Source organism: Artemia sp. Qi Xiang Cuo, chromosome 7 (genome assembly GCF_049724085.1).
Source record: "Artemia sp. Qi Xiang Cuo chromosome 7, ASM4972408v1, whole genome shotgun sequence".
NCBI lineage: Eukaryota > Metazoa > Arthropoda > Branchiopoda > Anostraca > Artemiidae > Artemia > Artemia sp. Qi Xiang Cuo.
In genome coordinates this window covers 7536328-7560787 of record NC_142800.1, presented here as the reverse complement: position 1 = coordinate 7560787, position 24460 = coordinate 7536328, and the positions used below count along the sequence as shown (strand labels likewise).

Below are 24460 nucleotides of genomic sequence, written 5' to 3'. Positions count from 1 at the left end.
TAATTTTTATGCTATGTTCAGACGTATAAAATTATGAAAATTAAGAATTATTAAAAAAATAATTGCAATAAGCTTAACCGAACGTTGGGCAAATTTCCCCTCTTAGATTAAAAGTTGAGATATGCCTGATTCAGCATTTGATTCAGCTGACAGAGGAGCTTTAAGGAAGGTCTTATTCTTGTATAGAATACCAAACAAATACATTAAAGTGATTAGTGCTATATACGAGAATAATACTGCTTTAGATAAGGTAGGAAATTTGGTAAGTAGCTGGTTCCATATTATATCAGGTGTTAAGCAGGGTTGTGTTCTATCCCCAGTTATATGGATCATTTAGATGGAATTTGTCTTAAGGAGCACAACAAAGGCAATAAGAAAACACAAATTCAAAAAAGGAATTAAAACTTTCCTGGACTTAGATTATGCTAATGATTTAAGCATCCTAGTTGAAAGGGTGTTCCAGATAAATGAACTTTCATATGTTTTATGAGATCAGGGTGCTAGGACAGACTTGAAAATAAATATTAAGAAGACTAAGTTGCTAAGGCTAGGAATTATTGAAGATGAAAAGGGAAATTCGGGTAACGAAAACATCAATCAAGTAGACAGCTGCATTTACCTAGGTAGTATTATTAATAAAGATGGTGGGTGCAGTGAAGATGTTAAAAGTAAAATAGCCAAGACCCAGGAATATTTTTCATAGTTGAAAAAAACTTTGGAAGAATGGGAACGTAAGTCTGTAAGCCAAAATTAAAATATTGGAAACTCCAGTGATGAAAGTTGTCGGGTCAAATATGGTTTTGAAGCATGGGCGCTCCGAAAAACGGAGAAAGATTTGTTAGATGTTTTCCAGAGAATTTGCTTACGGATTGTTTTGATTACCTGAATGACTGACCGTATTTTACACAGCAGGCTGTACAAAAAGTGGTGTTCAGTCCCGGTTCTGGGGCTGTAATAAGAGAAAGTTTGAGACGGGTAGGGCACATTCTGTGGATGGCAGGTTGCCGAAGATTGTCCTTTTCGGCCAACTGTCTAAGACTAAATGAAAAGCAAGTCGTCCTTGGCTGAGGTGGGAGGATGCTATGAGGGAAGATTAAGGGAAATGGGAACTTCTTGGGAGGGTAAAAAGAGGGATGGTGTGAATATATTGGGATGGAGGAGCAGCGTGCGTAACTTGGTTAGCCTCAGGCGGCTTGGTGCTGCAGTGAATTGTTAACACTAGTCTATCATTATACCCTTCTGCTCGTACTTTCACTTTATTTTTTTTATTAAACAGTTAAACAATTACACGATTCCCAAGGAAATTAGCACATCAGCTTCCGATTCAACCTGAGACAGATTCCAGCAAGTAAACACTAATGTTTTCGTCGAGGTTTTCCTGGGGAGCGGGGACATTCACTAATCTCCTCAAAGCTGTTTAAATACAACGCAGCGTATTACAATTTATGGTAAATAAGAAATTAGTAAAGAAAAGATTACGATAGCGAGGCTACTGAAAGACACGTGGAAATGGGTAGACCAGGTATATTATTTTGTTTAGGCTTGGATTTCTCTGTATATCTGTAATTCTTGATGAAGCTATGTCCAATAGGAGAAATGGGCCAAACGATATGCATCTAGAAACGAGATACCAGCCTCTTTCACAAGTTATGTTGCCTATAATCTATGTTATATTTAGGCCTTTAGTTAGCCAACAGGTCAGTTCAGGCCTAAATGTTTTTTGTTTATGGGAGCTCTCAAGATTTGTTTTATTGTTGATTCAGATATATGATTGCTTTCAAGGCAAACTTTCTTTAGTATTTCCTATGAGGATTGAGGATCATTCATCTAGGAACAAGATAGCCTACCAGCCTCTTTCACAAGTTATGTAGCCTATAATCTATGTTATATTGGTAAAGTTCTACCAAATCATATTATTGAGTTAGGAATAAAGTGAATACACCATTCCATGCCTTTTTATGCTGATTACGAATATAATAATCATTTTTATCGGAAATGAATTTCAGTCCCCCCCCCCTTATATATACCTATCCTAACCTAACCCTGAATTGACATATAGGGGGGGGGGGCTGAAATTCATTTCTGATAGAAATGATTATTATATTTGTTATCAGCATAAAAAAAGGCATCAAATGGTGTAGCCTACTGTATTCACTTTATTCCTAACTCAATAATATGATTTGGTAGAACTTTACCTTTTGAAGTACCCACCTCCACTCCTTCTTCCAATTAATTTCTGATGCAAATAAGAGGTGAGTTTAAACTTTACCCCCACCCCCTAATGTGCAAATATATACCCTGAATTGGTATATACAGGGGCGGGGGTAAAATTTATTCCTGACAAAAATGATTAGTATATTTGTAAAGAGCATAAAAAAGGCATTGGGTAATATGTTCACTTTATTTGTAAGTCAATAATATGAACTGCCAATAATTTACCCATACCTTAGCCTCTAAATGCATCCCTGAAAGTTTCATTTTCCTAACCTAACCCCTTTCTAAGATAGCCAAAATAGAATTTTACAGGATTTTCATAATTTTAGAAATCTAAAGGGTGGTAAAACTTTAGATGGGTTTTATTCTGTCCTAAGTAGCCCTATATGTTTTGGCTAGTGATTCAACTTTCCAGAAGGAAACATGTCAATAAAATAAATTGGCATTGTTTGGTAGATCCTCTCTACATAAGGAAATACAAAAAAAAACATGATGCTTATTTCATGTCTGTCTACAAATATAGTTAACAGATTTTCTATGCACAAACCAATTTTGTCACCCCTACCCCTGAAATTGTAAATATGAGGTGTTTTTAATTAAGATCCATTTCATTGGAGACACTAGTAGTTCATGGGCATACTACAGCAAGCACATACATCATTTACCAGTATGCCTTGGGAACAACTGTAGGCCTATTCACTTTTAGCTAGTGTAGCTAACCTGTATGGTTCTGTTCTGTGCTTTCAAAATTTCCAAGACTATCAACTTGCCTGCCTCATATGAAGTTGGCTCAGGAATATGATTTTTGTCAGCAAGGAACCTGACTGCTACAGGATTTCATTGACAGATTTGTAAAGTGTATGATCATACTGTTATGAGTAAAAACAAAGTGCATAAGTGGGTAAAAAATTCAAAGATGGCAGTGAAGTCGTTCATGATGAGTACTGGTATGGTCACCCTTTTTGATTACAGACAATTGGGTGACTTCAATTGGAGCAAGGTATTTGTGAGAACAGGTGCTTTACAATAACAGATCTATCAAATTAATTTCCTGAGGTTGAACCAGTGGAATGAATTGACGGACTCTACTGTCAGAGCTTGTTCCATCCAGTCTTTCAAAGATCAACTTTACAAGGAGTAGGAGAAGAAGCAGTGGAGGTTCAACTGGAAGTCATCAACTCAAGAGTGCTACATGTCTGGAGGACCTTAAAGCTCTCAAATGGATTAAGGTAAGGTGTCAAGGTCAGTGTTTTACAAAATTGTTTCTGAACACCTACAGTTTAGGAAACTGCTCCTGTTGGGTCCTAAAACTCCTAGCAGAGGACCACAAAAACCAAAAGTTTGGGTGTGCAAGAAGTTCTTGACTTGTTATCACAAAGAAGGTGAAAACCACTATCAATGCAGAAGTATGCTGCCAAACCCCAAGAAAGCTATGCAGAGCAAATCAAAAACAAAAAGCACAACATGCTGAAAAAGGGAATTGTCCATGGCAATGCCAGACCTCACACTGCAGGTCAGAACTGTAATTTGTTGGACAGTTTTGGGTGGGAAGTTTTAGACCTCCTGCACTACAGTTCTGATCCTGCACCAAGCATCTACCATCCATTTCTCTACCTCAAGCAACACCTCAGTGGCAACTGTTAAAATGATGACAATCATGTGGAAACAGCACTGAACTCTTGGTCATTGGGGCAGGTGGTAAGTCCTTATGAAGAGGGTACTTTAAAATTAATTGAGAGGTATAATAAGCATCTGCACAAACTTGGCAACTATGTTGAAAAATAGAGTAAATTTACCTTAAATTGCATCTTCTAGTGACTAAGGTTGAAGAACCTGTAGATGTTGCCACGTAATGTTGACTTGATAATCTTCATTTCACAGTTGGATTATCCCTATTTACATATGTACAGGACAACAAAAACACATTTCATAACAACAGGACAATTAACACAATTTTCATATTTACAGGACAGTTAGGTTTTGTTGTTGGGTTCACTATATGTATTTGTGGCTGGGCATACTTGGGGGTTAGAGGGGGCAGGTTGCACCTAATAGGTCCTACTCCTTGATGGGGGGTTTATCCCACTGCATCTTCAATGATTTGCCACTCCAATCATGGTCAACACCAACCTTGAAGCTATCAGCTGATCTGGCCAACTTGGTAGATTCACTGAGTGAATTTCACTGTGGAAGAAAGTAAATGGGGAAGAAGCTACACCTCTTGTGCTTTCTGCTAAATCTATAATACAGTTTTATGGAATTTCCTTGTGGTCTGGTGTAATCACTATGATCAAAAACGGGCTTGATGAAGTCACTGGTCATCATCTTAAATGTAAGGATAACATCTCCTCTCTCTCTACAGTGCATTAGGGTAGGTAGGTCAAGCTTTTCTAGTTGTTGCTTGTAGGAGATTTGTTTTTTTTTGCAAAAGGGAGCTTGGTTGCTCTATGCTGGACCTTCTCAAGAATGTTCATGTCACACTTAAAGTAGGGGTTGGCAACCAACATACCAAACTCAAGATGGGGACAAACAAGGACTCAATCATTTGATAACTATGGCAGGGATTGCTTGGACTAAGATGAAGTACTTTGCATTTGTGTGGGTTGAACTCAAGCATCCAGGTTGTTGCCCACAGACAGAGGCGGTTGAGATCTTCTTGCAGTGAAGAGCAGTTTTCTATAGAGGCTGCTGGACCAAGAGTTTTGAATTGTCTGCATAAAGTTCTAAGCCATTATTGACCACTTTAGGAGCATCATTTATATAAAGGTTTAAAAGTATTGGGCCTAGTTTGGTCCCTTGGGGAACACCACTCTCAATTTGACCTGGTGTGGAGTAGATGAGGTCACCTCTTTCATCATATACAGCAACAATCTGGGTTCTGTTGGATAGAAAGCTTTGAATCCACTGGGCAACATCATTGTCTATCTGATATACTGACAGATTGATCATCAGGTAGCAGTTCGACAATTTATCAAAGGCATTAGCCTGATCCAGTAGGAACACATCGACTGGGAAACCCTGCTCCAGCAGATCAGTTACAGATCCATAAGCTAGTATTAGATTGGTTTCAAAAGACATACCTTTCCAGAACCCATGTGCCCCCAAAAAGAAGGCCATTCTTGGTCAAATGCGCTGTGATTGCATAATTGACTATCCCTTCAATAAGTTTGGCCTGAACTGAGGTCAGGCTAATTGGTCGATAGTTTTCAGGCTGGGTTCTAGATCCTTTCTTGAATATTTGAGTAATTATGGCTGTCCTCCAATTTGCAGGTAGGCTACTAGTCTGAAGAGACAGCTTGAATAGCGAAAAGAGCGGCTCGGCTACTATATCTTCAAGTTCTTTAAGGAGCTTGGAATGTATACTATTTGGGCCTTTAGCTTTATTGGGGTCTAGTTTACTCAGCCTTTTCTTAATGTCGTCCATTGTGATGTAAAGTTTTGGCATAGGATGCTTGACCATCCTTGGGGCAGGGGATGGTGGTTTGTCATTGGGGTCCTCTGAAAAAGTGGATGCAAAGTTGTTGTTCAGCAAGTTTGCAATGTCCTCTGGATCTTCCAGCTTTTTTCATTCAGGGTTGAGCAGGAATAGCATAGTTTGTTTACTTTTATCTTTAGCAATTACATATCTCCAGAATCTCTTTTGGTTGTCTTTTATGTTTAATGGCAAGTTATCTACATAGTCAGCTATAAAGTGTGTGGTCATTTGCCTCAGTTTAATTTTACTCTTGCAAAACGATCCCAGGAGTGTGTGTATTTGCATCTTACATATTTTGTAAATGCTTTCTTCTTACGGTTCATAGCCTTTTTAAGAGGCCGGCTCAAGAAAGGTAGTGTTTTTGGTGTCTTCATCAATGAAAACGAAGTACATGTCCTCTCAGCTTAGAGCAGAGTATCCATAAAATTCAGAGTTATTAAAATATTCTTAAAAACTTAAACAGTTTCAGTACTTTCTTTCCACTGATTGGGTTGTTATTGTGTATTGCTTTCAGTAAACTTTTATAACTTGTATTTGTTGAGCTAGAGCTCAAGCAAGAATGGGAAATTATGTACTTTCTGAAAAAATTTACTTTGTTGAAATAACCTTTTGTTGTGTATTTAATTTCAAATAGACCTTAATTAAAAACCACACCCCATATATAGCCCAAATCATATATTTCCATGCATTTTTCCATTTCTTGATTTTGTCAATGTTCCTTCAATTTATCGTTATTTAGTTGGAACAAAAGAGTGATGTGTGGCAAAATGCACTGAATGTATAAAATTTGTGCTATATTCTAGGACATTAGGGGATTAGTAGTGGTGAAAGTTGTTTATGCATAGAATACCTATTGACTACATTTTTTAAGCACAAAATGAAGTAAGAATTTTTTTTTTCATGTGTCTGTATCTGAAGTAGACCTGCCAAACTGAGGCATAGTCAGCAGATTTTCTATGTTTCCACTTTTGTTCAATTTTTCCATTATATATATATATATATATATATATATATATATATATATATATATATATATATATATATATATATATATATATATATATATATATATATATATATATATATATATATATATATATATATATATATATATATATATAGATATGTATATATATATGTGTATATATGTATATATATATATATATATATATATATATATATATATATATATATATATATATATATATATGATATATATATGATATATATATATATACATATATATACACACACACACACACACACACACACACACACACACACACACACACACACACACACACACACACACACACACACACACACACACACACACACACACACACACACACACACACACACACACACACATATATATATATATATATATATATATATACATATATATATATATATATATATATCATATATATATATATATATATATATATATATATATATATATATATATATATATATATATATATATATATATATATATATATATATATATATATATATATATATATATATATATATATATATATATATATATATATATATATATATATATATATATATATATATATATATATATATATATATATATATATATATATATATATATATATATATATATATATATATATATATATATATATATATATATATATATATATATATATATATATATATATGTATATATATTTATATATATGTATTATATATATATATATATATATATATATATATATATATATATATATATATATATATATATATATATATATATATATTTAATTTGTACTATTTTTGTGTTCTACTTGGGTCATTCTTGAAATATATATATATATATATATATATATATATATATATATATATATATATATATATATATATATATATATATATATATATATGTATATATATATATTTAATTTGTACTATTTTTGTGTTCTACTTGGGTCATTCTTGAAAGTGCATCACTTTTACCCCTCATCCCTAATTTACAAATATATAGCACAAATTATACAGGCTTATTTTTCATGAATATCTCATAAGCCAACCCTTTCAAATTATTTTAAAGGCAAATAAGCAACATCAGTGGCAACAAGGAACAGAAAATTCATAAAGTATGTTCTCAATGCTTGGTTTGCTTTCAAGCCAACCCACATAACACCAAAAGCCTCTGGAGCAATTTCATTGCCTCATATCTTGTTTGTGATGTCATAGATTAGTCACAATTCATGAAGGCACCTATTGATCTTCAGAACTAATAAGGTCCTAAGAAAGGTTGCTCCATTCTTTTATTACCATGATTACAGCTGTAGCTGCAACTTAGGAAAAGGACAAACCACAGCCCATAGTAACCAAAAATTAAACAACTTTTTTAAATAAAAACTGGCTAGTGAGAAAGAATTGCAATTTGTTGATTGTAACTATTATCTGAATTAGTCTGAATAGTTAAATGTTATTTTGAAAACAAATTTAAGTGATTTTTGAAAAATAGCCTAAAAATCCCTAAAAATTGGTGTTGAGTTGAAACAAAACACCATTGGAATTACACAATAAACATGGTCACATAACCAAGAGGTATTAACATTCCTGAGTATAGAGAATGAAGTGTCCTAGTTTAGGGGTTCTTGCTATGTTGGGAAATAGTACAGTTAGGCAAATGAAATTTTCAGGAATGAATCCACTGCCAAAAGTACTACCTTAGATATTGCCAAGCTATTATGTTTATCCTTAATTTTATAACTAAAAAGTGCAGTGTATTCATCATATTAGTGACTCAGATTAGTTTTACTCTCAGCTACAGGAACATATAGACAGAGGCATTGGCAGAAATCTGGTAATTTAATAAAGGGATTTAATCTCCAGGCTGTAGAAAAAGAAATAGATTGTACCCTAGTTTAGGTAAATTTGGCATTAGAAAAGACAACATTATTGATTCCAAACTGCTGCAATTTTGTAAGTATAATAATCTAGTTATAACCAATACAGTATTTGGTCATAAAATGCTCATAAGTTTACATGGTACTCACATGTTGGTGACAGAATTGACTGCTATTACAAACCAGACTGGCAGGATTAATACAAGATATTAGGGTATATAGGAGTTCTGTTGTTGATATCAAGAGTAAATATCATCATCTGTTGTGTCTAAGCTTAATTTAATGCTGAAAATTATAAAAGGGTAACTACATTCCAGGATGGTATGATAATTTTAGACCCCAAGATGAAAATTTAAGAAAAATTTTCCAGAAACAGTTGAATACTAAACTGTCTTAACAAAGAAAGTTAGAAATGTTGCCTGGAATATTAGTGAAAGTGCTTTATGTTTATTAGAGAGGAGAGGATTGTAAAAGAATTATTTGAGTAATAAATCATAGGAAAAATAAGAGGAGTGAAAGAAAGTGGGCTCTTTGGATGTGGAGGATGATTTATTTTGTGAGGAAAACTTTGTGACAGTACTAAAGGGATTGAAAAATAATAAGACCTTGCATGCTGATAGTATGGTAAAGGAGTTTCTAAATATGGTGGTTGTGAGGTTAGACATACAATTAATTTGTACTGATTGAAAGGAAGGAAACATAGACAACATAAAACCTTTCTCAATCAGTACAAATTAATGGTCACAAATTTTCAATTTCTTTATAACAAATAATTTCCACATATTGTAATAATTGTAATAATTATTGTAGTAATTTCTTTATGATAAGTGCAATTGTGCCAAACATCAAGCGCCCAAAAGCTTAGAATGTGATTTCTAGTTGACTGAAAAATAGACAAATACCTTAAATTGAAAGCTTATATCCAACTAATTTCCTACACACTTGAAAGTATGGGATTTAGAAGGAAGAAAACGCTGATAATCACATGCTACTTATTAGAGAGAAAAAAAATGATTATAACCAATTTATTTACTGATAAACTAATATTTACTTACTCATTATTTCAACCAGGACATACTGAATTTAATCACTGTTAAAGAAAAAACCATAAAAAATACATTTAGTTAAAGCACAAATGGCAATATAGCCTATATGCAAAAAGAAATTTTATTGACTAAATGGCAATAAAAAGGATGGGCAGGGATGCGGGATGGCAAAACTTGTAAATGCAATAATTTCAGTAGTGTAGCAATGAAGTGGGTAAGGGAGTCTATCATTCCCTGGACACCGAATGAAGAGGAATACTAAATGGATTAAAGACAAACGAGATTTCTCCAAAATAGTATTCACTTCTAATAATACATTGTATTATTGTATTATCATTATTAATAGCTATATCTACATACAAATAATATATATTTATTATTATCAGCTTCCTTGTTGTTTAGAAAAAGGATTTTTCAAAATGGTTATACAAGTTATAACCTCAATTACTCTCAATTACTTGGACTATCTGTCTTGGCTTTTCTCTGTCTACAATTAGCCATGTCTTGATGCAACCTACTGCAAAATACTTGATAACTTCAATTCAAAATCAACAGACTCGGACAACGGACTATCTGTCTTGGCTTTTCTCTGTCTACAATTAGCCATGTCTTGATACAACCTACTGCAAAATACTTGATAACTTCAATTGAAAATCAACGGAAAATTTTTTATTGCATATAGGCTATAAACATTGTCTTGGAAACAGGTTACAGATGAAACCATTTTCAATTTTTTCTATGGACACAGGACACAGACCAATTTTCAAACCAAATATTCAACAAACTAATGTAGCATTTTGTATGACCAAGGTAGTGATAATTTGTAATATATCATGGATATTATTCATATTCTTTTATTATTACAAGTAACTTTTGTATATTACAGAACTATGTTTCTGGAAGAGGATGGGGGGGGGGATAAAGAGTTGAACACAGGGGGCCAGTTATGCTCATTATATCATTGAGCAATTTAAATTCTGATTAAGTTTCAGGTGCTTATTAATAACAATTTCTGTTTATTTAAGTTTTGAATTTGCTCTTTAATTTCCATCAAAAATTTTTTTTTCTAGATTAATTTATAACCATTCTATATTTATATTGCGGACATCTATGCAATCAGTTCTATTTGCAAGAAAAACGATGGTAGTGGCTGCATAGTGATTTTGGACTCCTATAATGCAATATTAGCTTCAGATTTATAATCAACAATATTACAAATTCTTATATAACACATAAGTGAGAATCAAACACTATTTAGAAAATACACTCAAACTGTTTATATTATTTAGCAGGAATCTCAGATGTGTAACTAACAGGCTCAAAAACCTAATGAAACCGATTTTGGTATAAAAAAAGTTAGGAAAGTCATGCTGCAATATTAATGCTATTGAATTATTAACATTTAATAATTTAGGACTGTTCCTTAAATAGTTCCTGAACATCATGAATGGTAAAATTTGTTAATAAAAACAAGGTTGACAAAGAGGGCTCCATTAGAGGGCAGATATGCCCAAAGGCCCTTTGGCAACAAGGTGTGACATGTCCATCATATCCAAAATATATGCTTAATGTACTGTGATTTCACACCCATATATAGCAGCCTAGATTTGAAAAAAACAAGCTCAAAAACCATTAAATTCAATCTAAGCAAAAATCAAACACTATTTATGAAATATGCAAATACACACTTTTTAATGATTAGCATTCAATAATTTTGAGCTATTCTGTAAGTCAGATGTGGGCAAACTTTTACACACCAAAAGCCAGTCATTGCTTACCCAGCATCTGTTATTACCATTATTGTCATTTATTTTTTTCACCTCTACTTGACAACAGTGTATTAGGTGGTATATACCACCTTGAAAAAAGAAGTAGAAAAAACAAGCAATGAAGGAGGAAAAAGTTCACAACTAAAAGAAACTAATATGATGGTGATGCGGATAAACACAAACACAAGCTGTGTTTGCTTTCTGTTATCCTTTTTCTTTTTATTTTGCAATGATTGCAAATTACCATTATTACAAACTCCAAGGCATTCAAATTATAAATGTGAAAAGACTTCCCGTCCCTGCCAACTCACAGTCCATAAATGCACGCCCTATCCTCTTCTCTGTTACCAGTGTAGACATCAGAAGGAAAACCATTAACCATTCTCATGAACTCTGTGAGGACATTCAGTTTTGTGGTGATACATCAAAGGCTAAGCATGATAAACGTAAGGCTCTCATAGATACACTAAAAAGCCGAACAAACTCTGGTGAAAAAGATCTCATCATTTTCAAAGGGCAAATTGTGGCAAAAAACGTTGCTGATCATTGAGGTTGGAAAGTTCCACAGCCAGCCCTGAACCCAGCCACAATGGAGACATAACAGTCTGTCCCTTGCCTCCTGTAAATAGCCCTTATTTCTTGCAGTTATTGTAGAACTTCAGTATACTAGTGTATCAACTGAAAATGAACGTGATAGCTTTTCATGTGATAGTTTGAGTAAATCAAGCTTCCTCAGTGCCATCTCTGAATTAACGTCTACCCCACCTTTGTCAAAAACAGTTGCAGGTACAGGACCTCTGCCACTGGACGACTGGTCACAGAAGCCTTGAAATAATAATACCCTCTGTGTCATCTCCAGCAATGTTGATTCTCTTACAAACAAGCTTCTAAATATCCAAGTGCTCTTAAAACTGGGTTAGTGGAGATTCTGCCAAAATTTACTACAATATCTGTTACCATAAGTTTGTTGCAGATACCTGGTTTTCAGTGCTTCTCTAATCTGGGGCAGCCAAACTGCAGCAGAGGAATTGGTATATATGTCAGAGACAGTTTCCAGGTTAGTCTTATTAACCGTTTAATTTTCGATGTACCCTGGGTGGAAAGTTTATGGCTTGATATTACTCTTCATGAAAATACAAGAATCTGTATTGGGTGTGTGAATGGAAGCCCTTGTGCACCCAGTCTTGATGATTGTGAAATACATCTGAAAACTATCATTGATGAAAGGCATCTACAGTATCATCTGATTTGATAATTATTAGTGATTTCAACTTCCCATTAATCAAGTGGGTTGATGGTCTTGGTCATGCAGTATCTAGTAATGGAGATTCCCTATTTGTGTCTTGCTTATCTGACAACTTCCTTCATCAAACGGTTGGCAAGCCAACAAGGCATCATGGCAACCAGAATCCATCCTTGTTGGATCTTGTAATTTTGAGCAATCCAGATTCCCTTTTTAAAAATTAATTTCTTCCTCCAGTTGGCAACAACAACCATCCAGTTATCCTCTCTGTGTTATCCTTGAACACATGTCTGCAACCTACTATTTGTCTTCAAACTTTTATTGACTATCAAGCAATACAGAAGGAACTAGCCTCAACAAATTTGTCAAAACTAATTATTTGAGATATTAATATATCATGGACAAATGTTAAAGAAGCCTTCCTATCAGCTAAAAAAAAGCACTCCCAAGTCATCTACCAAAAAACAGCCAAAAACACTTCCATTCCTCACAAAGGATGCAAAAAGAACAATTAACAGGAAATCCAAAGCCTGGAAAAGGTACAACAAGGAGAAAACTCAGGAAAATTGGATAGGGTATGCAAAGGCTTGGAATCTTGTCTCCAATGTAGTTAAGAAATTGAAGTCTCAAAATGAGGAGAAGCTTGCCCCAGATATAAAGGCAAACCCGAAATCTTTCTGGAGACATGTTTCTGCCAAAAATCCTAACTGTCACACCATTCCTGACCTCAAACATAATGGCATAGCCCACTCATTGCCAATAGATAAGGCTACTGTATTGAATATCCAGTTTGCCTCTGCCTTCACCATCCCATCTTGTTCAACTATCCCTACAGCACCATCAAAATTAATATGTCCTCCAATGCCAAACTTATCAATTACCAAAGATATGATCTTAAATAGCCTGGAAAAACTTGATGTTAATAAAGCCAAAGAATCAGATGGAATACACCATAGGCTTCTCAAGGAATGCTGAATTGTTCTCAGTTCTCCCTTGTGTAGACTCTTTCAGCTGTCCCTAGAAAATAGAGAAACACTGTTGGATTGGAAAAAGTCCTATGTAACACCAATCCACAAAAAAGGCCCCAAAGATCATGCAGAAAATTACCATCTTATCAGCATCACTTTCTGCAGTTGTAAAGGTGCTAAGAGATTTTTCAATAGAGCTCTAATTCAGCACTTCGAAATTAACAACATCCTCACTTCCAATCAACATGGCTTCAGATCTTTAAACATCTGTCGATACTAATCTAATACATACATACAAGTATGTTACATTATTGTTGGATATTGATTCACCTGTTGACATGGTGCTCCTGGACCTCTTAAAAGCATTTGACAGGGTTTTCCATGAATTCCTTATCACCAAACTAAAAGCAGCAGCTGTTGATGATGTTATTGTCCATTGGATACACAGTTTCCTTTCAGAAAGAACACAAGTAGTAAGAATTCACAACTCAAGGCATCCCACATTTCTTATTGTCTACAACTGTTTTAAGCAGCATTCCCCAGGGGACCATTCTTGGGCCAAGTCTCTTCAACTTAAACATAAATGATGCACCCAATCTTCTCTCAAACCTTTCCCTCTTTGTGCTGATGATTCAAAACTTTGCTAAAGCATCCACAGCATCTGACTGGCAATCTATCCAAACATATCTTGACATTCTTGGGACTTGCGCTGAAACATGGCTCCTCTCATTCAATGCTGACAAATGCCATGCAATCCACTATGGCAATAATAATACACATCAGCAATAACATCTCTAAAGTAACCCCCCTTTTTGCAGTCTCTTAAGAAAGAGATCTTGAAGTCATTGTCGATTGTCAACTAAAGTTCAGCACCCATGCAAAATCTGTATTGTTGTCTGCCCTCCAATCTCTTGGAGTGATTAAAAGAACTATCTCTAGTAGATGCCCAAGTGTGTTTATAAAGCTCTACAGGGCACTAGTTTGCCTGCGCCTAGAGGTTGGAATGTGCCTGGCATCATCCTATTTCAAGAATGACAAAGAAATTCTTGAGAGTTCAACAAAGAGCAACCAAAATGGTTGAAGACCTCAAACAAATGCCATGCAAAGAGAGTTTACATCACTTGAAGCTTTGCTGAAAACTTAGTAGATTCCTCAAATAGAAATTTTTGTTCAGCAAATTGTTTCTCTATGTGTTTGGAAGGAATGGATTTGAAAGGAAGGAAACATAGACAAACATAAAACCTTTCTGATTCAGTACAAATTAATGGTCACAAATTTTCAATTTCTTTATAACAAATAATTTCCACATATTGTAATAATTGTAATAATTGTTGTAGTAATTTCTTTATGATAAGTGCAATTGTGCCAAACATCAAGCGCCCAAAAGCTTAGAATGTGATTTCTAGTTTTTTTGTTTTTTTTAGATTAAGTAACACTGGGTTTATTTAAAAAAAAAAGAATATTTACATCATCGATTCCCTGAAGCATGCTTGTGCGGGAGAAAACCCTCCTAATAAATAAAAAAACCAAGAAACCAAAAAAAAGAGGAAAAAAAACAAACAAAAAAAAGAAAAAGAAAAAAAAACATAATTAGAGCTCAACTTACCGGACCCGAAAACCAACGAACCTCCAAACAACACCCAACAAAATTATAATAATTATAATCATATTCAGCTGCAACTAAACCCTCCTCAAAAACATAACTTAATTGGCTTGGAATAATCCATTCAAAATGTACACATCAAAACAATGGTTCTTTAGCGACTTACGAAAATCCTGCAAACCCCCAACATTCCTCAAATTCTCTGGCAAACTCTCCCAAACTAACGGAACAACATGGCGAACTGAAAACCTAGACCTAGACGTGACCATAGCTGGTCTTTGCACCAACTGAGAAGATCGTGTCAAATGATCGTGAATAGTAGACGCAAGACTAAAGACTCCTGAAAACCATGATGGTAACTCCTAAGCTAAATATTCAAACATAAACAGAGCATTATAGAATACACATATTCCTGCCAATGGTAGAATTTTATACTCGCGGTAAAGATGCCTCACCGATACAGATAGGTCAATTTGATTACCATAAAGAACTCTAATTGCCATATTCTGTGTTACACAGAGCGGATGGAGGTGAGTTACAAATGTTTTTAACCAAACCATACAACAGTAAATGAGATATGGGTGAACCATAGAAAAATACAACATTCTCAGAATTTACACGGAAAAAGATACCTAAGTTTACGTATAATACCAATATTACGAGACAATTTGCTGCTAACAGATGCAATATGGTCTTTAAAACTAAGGCTTTCATCAATTATAACACCAAGGTATCTAGCACTAGTAGATCTTACAATAGTATGGTGCCCTACTTCTATCCTATTAATCCATGGATAATGTCCAGTAATTCTACCATAAATAAAAAAATTCGACTTATTGTGATTCAGTTTCAATTTATTTACTCGCATCCACTTTTCAATTGAAGAAATACCTTGTTTCAATATAGTCATCAACTCATTTTCAGTTCTAGCAGCTACAGTGAAATGGGCATCATCAGCAAAACATGGTAGAATTCCCTTAGTACAGTAAGTATCAAGGTCTAAAGAACAAGACACATTACTTGAAGCTCTACAAAGGTCATTAATATAAACCAAACACAACAAAGGGCCCAAAACGGAACCCTGGTGTACTCCAATCGGAATATATTCAATTTTAGATGTAACTCCATCCATCAGGACACACTGAGTCCTTCCACTAAGAAAACTAACTATCACATTTAAAAAATCACCACGTATACCACTACTATATAGCTTTTGAACTAGTATATCATGATCAACAGAGTCAAATGCTTTAGTAATATCCAAAAATATCGAAGCTATCTTCAGACCCTTGTCTAAAGCATCATTAATAAAAGTTGTTAAAAACAAAACTCCATGCTCTGTAGAATGATGACTCCTAAACCCAAACTGACTAGAACTAAAAAATTGTCTTTTCTCGAAAAAACTTACCATCCTACTATGAATCAACTTTTCAAACACTAGAAATAAATGGCAGTAAAGAAATCGGTCTATAATCACTAAAACAATTCTTATCCCCTCCTTTAAATATCGGGATAACATTCGCGCACTTTAGACAATCGGGAAATATTCCTGCTTTTAAACAATTATTTATCATTCCTAAAAAATGACTAGATATAACAGGTAATATCGACTTCAAAACCTTCAACGAAATAAAATCGCCTCCTGATGCACCATTTTTCATATTATTTATAACAACAAATAATTCATCAATAGTTAGAGATTTAAGGTACGCAGACACATCACAATCTTCAGGTAGGAACTGACAAAAATCTCCATCTTGATCAAATACTGGCACCGATGATGACACACGCTGCCCAATAGTAGCGAAGTGATTACACATCTCATCTGCAACATTATTATTCATTCCCATATTCCAGGCAACATTTCTAATTTTCATTGTTAAGACAGTTTAGTATCCAACTGTTTCTGGAAAATTTCTCTTAAATTTTCATCTTGCGGTCTAAAATTATCATACCATCCTGGAATGTAGTTACCCTTTTATAAGTTTCAGCATTAAATTAAGCATAGACACAACAGATGATGATAGTTACTCTTGACATCAACAACAGTACTCCTATATACCCTAATATCTTGTATTAATCCTGCCAGTCTGGTTTGTAATAGCAGTCAATGCTGTCACCATCATGTGAGTACCATGTAAACTTACGAGCATTTTATGACCAAATACTGTATTGTTTATAACTAGATTGTTATACTTACAAAATTGCAGCAGTTTGGAATCAATATTGTTTTCTTTTCTAATGCCAAATGACCTAAACTAGGGTACCTTCTATTTCTGTTTCTAACAGCCTGGAGATTAAATCCCTTTATTAAAAATACCAGATTTCTGCCAATGCCTCTGTCTATATGTTCCTGTAGCTGAAAGTAAAACTAATCTGATTCATTAATATGATGAATACATTGCACTTTTTAGTCAAAAATTAAGGATAAACATAATAGCTTGGCAATATCTTCTAAGGTTGTACTTTTGGCAGTGGATTCATTCCTGAAAATTTCAGTTGCCTAACTCTACTATTTCCCAACATAGCAAGAACCCCTAAACTAGGACACTTCATTCTCTATACTCAGGAATGTTAATACCTCTTGGTTATGTGACCATGTTTATTGTGTAATTCCAATGGTGTTTTGTTTCAACCCAACACCAATTTTTAGGGATTTTTAGGCTATTTTTCAAAAATCACTTAAATTTGTTTTCAAAATAACATTTAACTATTCAGACTAATTCAGATAATAGTTACAATCAACAAATTGCAATTCTTTCTCACTAGCCAGTTTTTATTTAAAAATGTTGTTTAATATTTGGTTACTATGGGCTGTGGTTTGTCCTTTTCCTAAGTTGCAGCTACAGCTGCAATCATGGTAATAAAAGAATGGAGCAATCTTTCTTAGGACCTTATTAGTTCTGAAGATCAATAAGTGCCTTCATGAATTGTGACTAATCTATGACATCACAAACAAGATATGAGGCAATGAAATTACTGCAGAGGCTTTTGGTGTTATGTGGGTTGGCTTGAAAGCAAGTCAAGCATTGAGAACTTACTTTATGAATTTTCTGTTCCTTGTTGCCAGTGATGTTGCTTATTTGCCTTAAAAATAATTTGAAAGGGTTGGCTTATGAGAAATTCATGAAAATAAGCCTGTATAATTTGTGCTATATATTTGTAAATTAGGGATGAGGGGTAAAAGTGATGCACTTTCAAGAATGACTCAAGTAGAACACAAAAATATTACAAATTAAATAATATATATATATATATATATATATATATATATATATATATATATATATATATATATATATATATATATATATATATATATATATATATATATATATATATATATATATATATATATATATATATATATATATATATATATATATATATATATATATATATAAATTAGGTTATACAAGACATAAAAAGATAAGATGAGCAGAAATTACAATAAATGAAAAAATGAAGCCTCAAACAAAAAGAAATTACAATGAACCACTAAGTAAAACTTAAAACAAACATATAATTACTACAAATAAGGGTGGCAATGCAACCCCTCAAATTGTTCCAAAGCTAGGAGGCTTTAAATTGTCCCAAATTTGAGGGGTTGCATTGCCACCCTTATTTGTAGTAATTATATGTTTGTTTTAAGTTTTACTTAGTGGTTCATTGTAATTTCTTTTTGGTTTAGGCTTCATTTTTTCGTTTATTGTAATTTCTGCTCATCTTATCTTTTATGTCTTGTATAACCTAATTTATGCTTGTTTTAAGTTTTAAACATTTTTGCTTTGATTTACATGGGATTTTTTTTAGTTTGAGAAAGGAATTGGTAGATTCTTAATGTTCTTTTCTTTATAATTTGATAGGTGTATTTTTAAAATAGAAATGATAATTGTTTTATGCTATACCTAACAACAGATGACTGGTAAAATGGAGTGGTAACGCATCTTTATTTTGGAAGCAATGAAAATGTTCAGGTAGAGGGCCTGGGGATATTCCCTTCTAAGGTTCAAAATCTGCATTTTGAGGTAACACCCTAAATTATGTATTTAGGTATTAACCGTTATTGAACTCTCGGACAAATCTAGTGAATGAACCAGAAGTTAATGATTTTGTTCTGTACAAATATGCAAGTTTTAATTTTAATGCTTTGCTGATGATGATTGCTGTATATGTGATCGAAATATCCCGACTCTTGTATCTGTTTTCACTGTCTAATAAATGGACTTATCCCGATTCAAATGTTTGTTTGTTAAAAATCTGCAAAAATATGTTCCAAAATTATTCAAGTTTCTGAAAATGTTCTTCAATAGTCCACCTTCTGGTGATAACTATTAGCTATATCCCCAGGCAAACAAACCTTGGAGGAGGGGGTCTTTGAGCCCAATCTCTTCTACAAATATCAAGATTTGTGAGTTTATCCTGCATCAACATTAGACTAAGAAACGCTTACCTATTTTAAGTTAATGCTGAGAATTCCAGATTATTCCAGTTCGGAAGTATTAGAATATGACTTTACAAGTAAAAAGTTTTTTTTTAATGTAAGTAAGGAGCAACATTAAAATTTAAAACGAACAGAAATTATTCCGTATACGAAAGGGGATGTCCCCTCCTAAACGCATCGCTCTTTACGCTAAAGTTTTTTATTGTTTAAAGAAATAAAGTTGTGAAACAGAGTCAAACTTTAGCGTAAAGAACGAGGCGTTGAGGAGGCGTTGAAATATGTAAAACTTATATATTTGAAATCAGCATAAAAAATCTGATTCTTTTGATATGTCTATTGGTATCAAAATTCCGTTTTTTAGAGTTTTGGTTACTATTGAGCCGGGTTGCTCCTTACTTATAGTTTGTTACCATGAACTGTTTGATTCAATTGTCTGGGAACTCAAAAGGACACAAAAATGGCATTTCCTACCACTAGTCTATGCATCTTTAAGGTCAGCCCGAAGACGGTTAGGCTTGAAGTTTGACATTTATTTTATACAATTCATGAGTTTTTTCTGGTGTGTTGATTTGACTTTTATACTAGTATCACTCATTTTTTTTAAAAAAGTTGTCACCCCCCCCCCTAATCATGAAAATGCATCGAAAGTGTATTTTTAAATCTTAAAGTAACTTTTTGGACTCTGATCTTTTTCCTTCGTTTTTTTGTCTCTCCTTATGCGTAACTATGTTGACCATATATCACTAGCCTTGGTTCTAAGGACGTAATGCTAAAAGATATACATTCTACAGAAGAGTAGAAACAGCAACAAAAATGCGTTGTTTTGTTACAAGCTATTGCTTCTATAATGACAGTTTCCTTTGGTATCTAAGATTACAGCAAATAGAATTATAACCAAAATACTTATTTTCCAAGTATGAATAGGAAGAAAGTGCTATACCATTAAAAAAAAAAAAATAACAGTAAGTTCTGAGTATGTTAAGAACCAAATAATATAAAGCCAAACAGATTAAACTAAACAGAAGAATATACATAACTTATGAATATAGGCTGCATATCTGTTGACAACTATGTTATACAATATCTTTGATTTGCCGCAGATTGTGTATGCTACAAATAATTATGCAAGAGAAAAATACCACTTCTTCCAGAAAGTACTAACATATGAGTGAAAGTATAAACAATCACCAGAAATAGTATATCCTTAATTTAACCCTGGATGCCACTATATCTCTTTACTTTTCACTAATTTGTTGTTTTTCAGGTTTTACTCCAAGAGGTGACAGAGGAGGTCGAGGTGGCCGTGGAGGATTTGGAGGTGGACGAGGAGGAGGGGGAGGGCGTGGCGGCTTTGGTGGTGGCGGACGAGGAACACCACGTGGCAGAGGAGGTGGACGAGGAACACCACGTGGCAGAGGAGGAAGAGGTAATACAATTTATAATTACATTTATTTAACTTGCTTTATTGGCAATATGGATTTATGAATTTCAGTGCAATACTTAGGTCATTGAGGGAGAAATAAATTTGATTGACGTAATACTTTGTGCTTTAAAGTGGGTTTAAAACAGCACCTTTAGAGCTCATGTATTTTTGTGATAGCTTTTTTTTTTACTGCAAATGCTTAATAAATGCTTACAACATTGAGGGTGTAACAAACTTCCATCCTTACTCATGTGTTTTTCTTTCTCTGTCCGTTTGTCCATTTAGAGCTTTGATTGGCATGTAAATAAGAATGTAGCATTTTCTTCCTTACTGACTTTCTGATATTTTACTTTTTTATATCTTACTGATACTTTACTTTGCTTTTTTATGCTGTTTGATATTTTAACTTTTTTTTTATTCTTTACTGATACTTTACTTTTTTTTATATTTTACTAATATTTTATTTTTTTTCTTTGTTGATACTCCTTACTTTTTTTTATACTTTACTGATGCTTTACTTACTGGCTTGCTGACTTTTCTTACTTCACATGGTCCAATTAAAGTATACTTCCAAGCTTGTGGTTTTATTTTTAATTATTGAAAAAAAAACAGCAGAAAGCCGAAACCTTGCTGCAAAATTTACAAGAAACAGAAAATAGTAAATATAAACCCACCAAATAATCATTCAAAAAGAAAGGAGACACATGCTTTATTACAGCTAATATCTCAGCCAAACAGAAAGAAATCATGTTATCATACCATTGTCCTAAAAGCAGTTTTTACTGTACCGAATTTGTTCAGTTTTATTCCATTGTTCTTATTAAGTTTTTTATTAGAGTCCATTGTCCTTACTAGAGATGGATACAAGGAATGCAGGATACAGGTAACCACTTTATAGCAGACATTAGGGGGACTCATAACTTCCACAAACTTGTCATTTGTCCAAGACATAAAGCTCTAATGCATCTTGATTGGGTCTTATTTAAACTGTTTTTGTATTACTACTACTACTGACAACTCACAGCAGCACCAAGCTGCTTGAGGCCAACACAGTTACACACGCTCCACCTTCATCCAAATCTATTCATAGCCTCCCTTATTACACCCTCCCAGGAAATTCCCATTTCCTTTAAATCTTTCTTTATGACGTCCTCCCACCCCAGACGAGGACGACCTGCTTTCCGTTTAGCCCTAGACGGTTGACCAAAAAGGACAATCTTCGGCAGTCTGTCATCCTTCATCCACACAACGTGATTTAGCCACTTCAACCTTTCTTTCATTATAGCCCTAGAAAGCGATATTGAACCACATTATTCTTACAGCCTACTGTTTGAAATACGGTCAGTCAGTCGGGTACTCAGAACAATATGTAAGCAATTTCTCTGGAAAACATCTAGCAAATATTCATCCGTTTTTCGGAGCGCCCATGCTTCAGAGCCATATTTGACCACTGCCATCGCTGTAGCTTCTAATACTCTAATCTTGGTTTGCAGACTTGATTGTCTTTGGATTGATTTTCAAGTATCTTGTCTATTTATTAAAACAAAACTGCAGCAAGCCATAGGCTTGTTGCATGAAAAAAACAAAACTCAAAATTGTAAGAATAAATAACTATAAAAGCAAACAGTATACATAAAAAAAAGAAAGAAAGAAAACACGTATAATAACAGAGCTATTACATTGAATCAATCTCTAGCATAAAATGACGATTTTACCAATCCACTTTTAAACAATTCCGTACTGACAGCATTGATGAAAATTGATGGTCTCTGGCTGAAGAGAAATGACCAAGTGAAATAACTTGTTAGGATCCACAATATACATATTTTCGATTTATGGTGGATGTATTGGTAAGGTCAGTTTTTTGCTCTTAAGAATTCCGCTGAAATCCTCTGTAAACATTTCAAACATTTTTGATAAATGAGCTGGGGAAGATGCAAAAACATCTTAGTAGCATTGCTTATAATTTAGTTTATGCATGAATGGACAAATCTGTTCACAGGATAGCAAACAGAAAAGTTGTATTCAACGTCGGGATTTCTTCGGTAACAGACAAACAAAATTGTAAGAACAACAAATCTACTTAGCAATTATAAAAAAAATAAAGGAGACATTGAGGCTGTTAAGTTTGGAGTATTTGCTAAACTAAAAAAAAATGGTTAGGATTCGCCTTGCTTACCTTAAATTAGTGATATCGTATTGAACGTTTGTACAAGATCGAAAAAAGTGATGAATTATCATGCCAATGGCATCAATGCCCCCCAACCCCAGACTTCGAAAAAATCCTTTTTTGGTATTTTCATTGAAAACGACTTTTTTTGGATATCTTCATTAAAAAAAGCATGGTTGCCACCATACATTTAAAGAAATATACCCTAATTTTCATGAGTTAACGCCACTGTCGTGTCCATAACTCAAGGGCATATCTTCATCAAATTATAATTTGTAACAATATATATCAAATTATAATTTGTATATATATATATATATATATATATATATATATATATATATATATATATATATATATATATATATATATATATATATATATATATATATATATATATATATAATCACTAATACTTGCAAATGGAAATGTTTAGTCGTCCTCCCTGTGTTCTCCCATATATTTATCATTGTTTTGCCAAATCCAGTCAAAAATTTTATATACGTTGTGCGGATTTTGCTTTGAATCAAATATACATACAGTCCAATGAACTATTGTTGAGAAAAGTTAAAACAAATTAATTTTGGCTGCATGCAAAAACTTGCAGTACTTGTGATAAATTTTTTCTTCTGTGAGAACTAATGTGAAGAGATGATACATGGAGCTTCACTAGGGCCTAAGGTTATTTAATAATTCGTTTATATATAGTTTTTCAATTGATTTAGGTTAAATTCTATTGTCTGTTGTAGGTGGGTTCAGAGGTGGTGCAAAGGTATTTGTTGAGCCACACAGACATGAAGGAGTATTTATTGCAAGAGGAAAAGAGGATGCCCTTGTTACTCTGAATGGAGTTGCTGGTGAATCAGTCTATGGAGAGAAAAGAATTGCCATTGATGTAAGTTCCAGAATTTTAAATTAAAATCGCTTTTTTTTTCAAGTTTAAAACGGCTGTGTGCTGAATACGGGCGTATCTTACGCCACATTTCAGACTATGCTTTCTTTCTAGGTTTATGTTCGTTTTGAGCAGTTGATTTTTATTTGGTGATATTTTCTCAGTATGTTGGTAACATCCTAGATTAGTGGCTCCATAGTAGTAAAAATTTTAATAAGATAAAAGTAGCACCGTTTTGTTCATTAGTTTCGAAATTAGCTGCATTATTTTATGCTCTTAAATTCCCTAAAAGTTTCAACTTTATGCCCCCAGCTTTTCA

The 24460-nt window shown here is 33.6% G+C and overlaps 1 protein-coding gene across 1 annotated transcript in view; it reads left to right on the top strand.

Moving 5' to 3' along the window:
- The first annotated feature begins 1494 nt into the window (after nucleotides 1-1494).
- Nucleotides 1495-24460, top strand: part of Fib (rRNA 2'-O-methyltransferase fibrillarin) — a 35040-nt gene continuing 12074 nt past the window's right edge. Inside the window, exons 1-3 of the mRNA XM_089091987.1 lie at nucleotides 1495-1522; nucleotides 20921-21082; nucleotides 23999-24144. Of these exons, the coding sequence (XP_088948113.1) occupies nucleotides 1510-1522; nucleotides 20921-21082; nucleotides 23999-24144 (321 nt within the window). The 5' untranslated portion in view covers nucleotides 1495-1509. The remainder of the gene's footprint in view (nucleotides 1523-20920; nucleotides 21083-23998; nucleotides 24145-24460) is intronic.